Source organism: Solanum tuberosum, unplaced genomic scaffold (genome assembly GCF_000226075.1).
Source record: "Solanum tuberosum cultivar DM 1-3 516 R44 unplaced genomic scaffold, SolTub_3.0 scf00260, whole genome shotgun sequence".
In the NCBI taxonomy this organism is placed as follows: Eukaryota; Viridiplantae; Streptophyta; class Magnoliopsida; order Solanales; family Solanaceae; genus Solanum; species Solanum tuberosum.
Window position 1 is genome coordinate 793,416 of NW_006239188.1, and position 7,012 is coordinate 800,427.

A 7,012-nucleotide genomic window follows, 5' to 3' on the forward strand; every position below is an offset into this window, starting at 1 on the left:
AGTATACATATGACCAGGGGCGGATCTATAGTGTGTCCAGGGGGGTCATCCGACCCCCCTCGGAAAAAAAATTACACTATATATATAAGATCAATTTTTTTGTGTACGTGTATATATTTAAAATTGAACCCCCTGAGCATATGTCAAAGGAGTAGCTCAGTGGTTTATGGGGGTCAGGATTCAGCCTATGTGAGCTTTGGGTCACGGGTTCGATTCCAGGCAACAACTTTTTTATTATTTGAACCCCCTTGATAGAATTCCTGCCTCCGCCACTGCATATGACATGCATTAAGGCGATCAAAAACATGTACATATAGCTAAGACTCGAATAATGTCCATGAAAGACACTCGAAAGTTTAACGTGCTTAAATTTAAATAACACAACGATCAAAATCGAAATAAAACAAAGCGTATTGCCCCCAAAAATTAAATTTGAGATTCTAAAAATATTTACTATTTGAAAAAGGAAAAAAAAAACTTGAAGTAGATATAATGCCACATCATCATCATCCAAATTTTCTCAAACATTTGGCGCTTTGCTTCTCCTCTCCCCTGTATCTGCACTACAGCCTCTTGTTCTCCTCCAATTCCAAATCCTACCGAAAATGGTGAAAACAGTAGCAGCCATGGGAGGAGCTGGAGGAACCCTTTTCTGTTCTCAGAGTTTTTCCGTCTTCAATAATAATCAAATTCATGCCCAAATTCGACCTTCATTACCTCTTACATTGCCACCACTTGTGCACAAATTGACTAGTTTCAGTAATCAAGATTCAATTTTGGCGAAAACCCAGTATCGTCTTCGACTTAAGGTTGTTACTAAAGCTGCTGATTCGTCTCAGCCGACGTCTGCTATAACTTCCTCCGACAAGGCTATTGTTCCCGATGAAGAGTTTTCACTTGCCAAGGTACTTTTATTTTGATTTAATTTCTTTCATTGAAGAGAATTGTAAAGAAAGTGGCTCATTTGGAGAGGAATGATTATGGGGTCATTTGCATATTTGCCCAAATAGCTTCTTTTTTTGTTGGATATAAGTTTATATTTGGCATAATACATAAATATGCCCTTTAATTTGGCTTCAAATCATATTCATGCCCTTCAACTTTGGATGTGCACAAGTAGACACTTAAACTTGTATAAAGTTGAACAAATAGACACTCATGTCCTACATGGCATCCTACATGTCATTTTTTGTCCTGCGTGTATTGTGTCATGTAGGACTCGTGTGTTTACTTGTTCTACTTTATACAAGTTTAAGTGTCTACTTGTGCATATTCAAAGTTGGAGGACATAAACGTAAAATGAGGCCAAGTTAAAGGGCACATTTATATATTATGCCTTATATTTTCGCATCATAATATCCACAAGTTATTCCCGACGTTCTTAAAGAACTTGTGTCCGCTAGGTGTAAGTTCAATTTCTAAGAGAAAAATTAAAGACCAATGGTTATTATGAGTTTAAGTTCTATGGGCTTACCTATCAAATGAAAGCCCTTTTGAGTCTAGTTTGTAATGCTGCAAACTGTTCGTCAATCTGACCTCTGTATGGGAAGTTATGGCCATTGATGATGCCCTAACTTATTTGGAATTGAGACAGAGTTATTGTTGTTATTGTAATTTCTGCAAATCAAATTAATTTATGAGGCTCTTTCTTGAATAATTTTATATTTGGCACAATAATACTCCTTCTTTTTCGATGTATCTAACACTTACTATAATGAGAGGTTCCAAAATGTTTGATACTATTCCTACTAATAATGTTTTATTCAACTTTCAATGATTCAGTCTTCAAATATTAAGTTCTGTCAACGTTTTCTCTATCAAACTAATAGTAACTAGTTTGGTGGTAATATTTTAAAACCTGAAACTCAATGCAGTAGTACATGTCATATAAAATGAAATGGAGGGAGTATAGTAAGTGCAAAGAAAACATTATAGAGGAATATGTCAGTGAGTAGGAGAATAGGTAGTTAGATATTTAGTGGAAAAGAACTAGTCACTGGATTTCGAGTGAGAAAAGTAAAACTTTACTTTTGCATTCAAATAAGATGAGTTTTGAACTGCACCCAAGGGTGTAGCCTAGTGGTTCATAAAGTGGGTTGAGCACCATGAGGTCTCAAGTTCTAATCCCACCAGAAATAAAACACTAGATGATGTCTTCCCATTTGTTCTATCCTTGGCGGCCAGTCCTGTAACCATACCGGACACCATGGTTATCGGAAAAGATGATTTTTGACCTTGAGTGATAATATATATTTGAACTGTAGTCTTTTCAGTTCCTTTACGTTACATCATTTATGTATGTTTATGGAGATTTTCGTTGCACTAATGTGAACTATTTTCTTCTTTTCATTATGTGTTTTTCCTTACTATAATGCACAACTTAGATTTTAAAACCCATCTAACTTGGACTTTTCTTTGCTTTTACATCATCAAGAAAGATTGCATTTTTATCCTATATCAATTTATTTGGGTCCTACAATACTGGAATTTTCTTGATCTAGTGAGAAATTCGATTTTGATGAAATTGAACAGCTTTATAGGCCATCAATGTTCTCAAATCTACTGGTCATGAAGGAATTATCAATTGTTCTCTGAACTTGCTCTAATGTGCAGGTTTCTTTTGGTGTTATTGGACTTGGTCTTGGTGTTTCACTTCTCTCGTGAGTATAATTAATTCATCATACTTTATAATATTGACTTTCTGTTGTCTAAATTGACAAAGAAATACTTCAATTAAGGGCTCTAATTTTGTAATTCATATATAGGCTTTCATATTTGTCCTGTCCTTTTGATTCTTCTGAGCCCCACACTTCTTTTTTTTCTCTCCCCTTTTAGTTTCATAGCAAACAAAAGAGATTATTGGAGGTCACATTTCCTTTCTTGCTTTCTCAGTTTTAAAAAAATAAATATAAATTCCTTTCTTGCTTTCTCATTTTTGACACATTTAATTTGACCTTAAGTCTACCTTGACTCTTCTGTTGTTCATTACACTCGACAGGTATGGTTTTGGGGCATATTTTAACATCCTTCCAGGTTCCGAGTGGTCTGCAATTATGTTGACATATGGTTTCCCACTTGCAATAATTGGCATGGCTCTTAAGGTGATCTTAGCTCTCCTCTTCTTGACCAACTTGCTTGTATGAAGTTAATAAGGCATAGGATCTCAGTAATGAATTATTGGATCCATGTTTCGAAGTATGTTCTGTCTAGTGTTGTTTAATTCACTGAAGCAAATATTTCTGCTGTCATGCATGAACGGTAGACACACCTTTAATCTGCCACCTTGATGATCCTGGTGGGGAGATCAGTTTCATTGGATAACTTACTCTCTTTTACTTTTCAGTATGCAGAGCTCAAACCTGTGCCATGCGTGACGTATGCAGATGCTGAACTACTAAGGGAAAAATGTGCCACTCCAGTCCTTAAGCAGGTAATGTTCTTCTGAAAACCCTCCTGTCACCTTGATGCCTTTCCTAAAGCACGTTAATGCATACCAAGAAGCTCTAACTGTTTTGGGAAGGGGTGTATTTTAGCATGGTTACTCAGCCAAAAGTTTGCGATAGGCAGAAGTCAAAGATAATAGTCCCTTCTGAAGTTAAACATCCCCCTTTCCTTTTCCAGCAGCCCAAAAATAGTTTTTAACATCCTGTAAAATACTATTTATCAAACCTTAGGCTACACCATGATTTCTTGAAGTCCACCTTACTGCTGTTAATAAAAATTATTTCTAGTCCACCTTTACTCCTCCTAATAGGCTAATACAATTTTTGTCCTCTTTTCTATTACCAAAAGGCCAAAGTAACAGTGGTCTTTTATGTTCCCTGAACTAACACTAAATGCTACTCTTTCCATCTCAATTTATGTGACACTGTTTGACTTGACACAAAGTTTAAGAAAGAAAGGAAAACTTTTGAAGTTTGTGGTCGAAAACATTCCTTGACCATTTGTGTGGCTATAAATCATTTCATTAAGGGTAAAAGGAGAAATTTTAAATTAATTTGTTTCTATTATAGTAATGGGACATTCTTTTTGGGACGAACTAAAAAGGAAAGTGTGCCACATAAATTGGGATATGGGGAGTATATACGTGCTATTCTTATCTTGATGACTATGAACCACAAACTTAGACATTCATTTTAATATACTGTGAGTAGCTTGTCGCTAGGTTAAGTCAAACTGCTACAATTCCTGATACGGTTCTTCTACTAAGATAAAATGAAGACAAAACACAATTGTTTCCTACTATTGATGATTTTCTACTAATACTTCCTTTTGATTGTACTCCTAGATTTCATTTTAGTTATTTCATATTCAGGATGGATCATTCTTCAGTTTACTGACTAACTAGTAATAGGATTTTCTTTCTATAAGGTCAGGAGCGATGTGATAAGATACCGTTATGGGGATGAGCAGCATTTGGATGAGGCATTGAAGCGTATTTTCCAATTTGGACTGGTAATTTCCCTTATCGTTGTGTTTAGAAACTGATTTTAATAAGAAGCAAACACTGATGAATTTTCTGGTGAAAATATAACAAATAAACATGATATGTCCCCCTTTTTAATTACTTGAGTTTTTGAATGAGGTGAGCTTCAGAACTCAATGGATAGTACTCCTAGCAAAAAGAAGTCTTTAAGTTGACATTGTATCTCCACCGCAAAACTCATCATTCTCATGGGCTTCGCCTATAGGGGAAAATTATGCACGCACCATGGTAAATGTTATAATTAAATATGTTTTGCATTCTAATAGTTGTTTACATAACTAAAGTTTTCATCATAGGTTGAGCAGCAAACTTTCTTGTGGCTATTTTTATTTTAGCAAGAACGGATACCCTGTTCTTTATATATTTTTCATTTCTAAGAATCTGCTAAATCCAGAAACTGCAGCAACGTGCTTTCTCCTTTCGAAAGATTCTTTAGCAACTTTTTTCCATATGGTGGAAGTGATTGATTTGGGTCTCTAAGAAGCCTTCTCGCAATTTTAAGCTTAAATTGTTAGCAGGCAAATACACACTCGTGCAAGTTCATTAATTAATAAAACTTGGAGAAAAGATGACACTAGGTTGTGATCAATTTTCAGGAATGTTGTTCAGATGGGCTAACCATTGACTCAATACCTATAAAATGAGTAAATTCATGAAAAGTTCATCCTCAAACTTCGTCGCATGATCCTCTTCATTTTTCGTTCTTTTGGTTCAATGAGTTTTGTCTTCCATCTAGCAGCTTCATATCAGCCTCACATATTGCCAGATTTATGCCCCAATTCTGACAGTGATGTACTTTTTTAGTGGAATAGACACAAAATAGCTTTGGCAACAAGAACAAAATCAGTTTATCTAAAACTTGTAACATGTGTTCAAAATATTCAATATGTTGACTGTCGGTCTTAAACATCAAGTCTATCTCTTGATAAAATTTTCTGACTACTCCTTTTCTTCTCTCTTTTTCGTTGCAGGGTGGAGGAATACCACGTAGAAGTGCTCCAATCTTACAAAATATTCAAGAAGAAGTATGCTCCTTGAACTTGATTATGTTTCTAATCAGTGATTTGCTTCCTCTTATGAAATGCTATGCTGAGTAGTTCTTTTATCCAATGTTACTCGGACCCTCCAAAAATGTTGTCGTTCCCGTGTCGGATCCTTCAAAAATACATAGCTTTCGGAGGATCCGACACACACCTGGTAGTATTTTTGAAGAGTGCGAGCGACATAGCTTTTGTCCCAAGTTAGACTTTAAATTTCTAAATTTTATAAATTATCCTCCCACCTAAATTATATATGAAGTCTCGGTGGATCCTACCATTCCACTATTTGGATCTTGACAGTTATATTCAGTTGTACCTTTTTATAACCGAGAAATCTCCAAGGACCAACCGGTCCACAGTTTGATACTCAGTGCACTCCTTTACCTTTTTCCACGTAAATACTGCGCTTTTGTCAACGGCAGCCTTCAAACTCCTCATGTGCACCTAATCCACACGTCACTGTTCTTATTCGGCTTTCACTAAAAAATTCGTGGATTTTCATCACTGTCCTGAAAGGATATCACATAACCAAAACTTCAATAATTCTGTTGTTTGCAAATAGCCTTATGCTTATTGAGTATCGTCATTTGTCAAGCTTGTTTTCATTTTCTTCTGATTTTTATTTCAGCTGCTGATTTCATTTGGTAATTTCTATGTTTCAGGTGACTGAGGATGGTAAATACTGTCTAGTGCTGGTCTTTGAGGCAAAAGCTCTGCAGTTATCAGATTTCGAAAAAAGACAGGTAAAACAAAGATACTGTAAATACATCCATCTCATCCATATAGTTTCACAACTAATCTGGTTAATTCTTGATAGGCAAAATTTACGTCTTTCTTTGGACCTGGAATATCGTCTGAAATTGGTTAGTTCTAAAGTTCGATAACATTGTTGACCTTATTTATGTGACTTTGAAATCAGACTTGTTTGGACTAATCTTCGTAACGTTGTGCTTGCAGTAAAGGGAGAGAATGATCTGTATGAAGTACGGCTAATTTCCAACACAACATTGTAGATTGTGAAAAAATCTTGTGACTCTTGGGTATATAGAGAAGGTCCACTGTGCCACATGAATATATTGATAATTTTTTCAGTCTGCACTGTACATTGTTGAACCCATAGGAAAATGATATAGAATGATGGAAATTATAATCCCACATGGTAGTAACTTGTATGAGACCTGCTCTTATTTACCTGTACAATTGTAATTTTTGAAAATGTGGTTGATATAATATACTAGTAATATTCAGAAATTGCTTGCAAGAGTCTGCCTACTATTCAAGAATTGATGGAAGTTTGTAAATGCTACAAGTTACCAATTTCATTTGGAACAATTTAGTTGGCCTGCATAGTTTGTAATGCCATCTTGTGAGCCTTATGGCTCCATTAGGGTAAGAAGTGTATATTTTACTTGATATATAAGCCTTTTGTTGACAATTTGATGCATTAGCTTAATGCCTTGAGCCAAAGTTCGAAAATCAAATGCTG

The 7,012-nt window shown here is 35.5% G+C and overlaps 1 protein-coding gene across 1 annotated transcript; it reads left to right on the forward strand.

Moving 5' to 3' along the window:
- The first annotated feature begins 495 nt into the window (after nt 1-495).
- LOC102580323 (thylakoid membrane protein slr0575) lies at nt 496-6,798 on the forward strand. The gene is made up of 9 exons (XM_006357988.2): nt 496-905; nt 2,614-2,660; nt 2,999-3,101; nt 3,344-3,430; nt 4,372-4,455; nt 5,458-5,511; nt 6,189-6,269; nt 6,344-6,389; nt 6,484-6,798. Exons 1-9 carry the CDS (start codon nt 606-608, stop codon nt 6,537-6,539), a joined length of 858 nt encoding a protein of 285 aa, XP_006358050.1. The 5' UTR covers nt 496-605; the 3' UTR covers nt 6,540-6,798.
- Nucleotides 6,799-7,012: the final 214 nt, after the last annotated feature.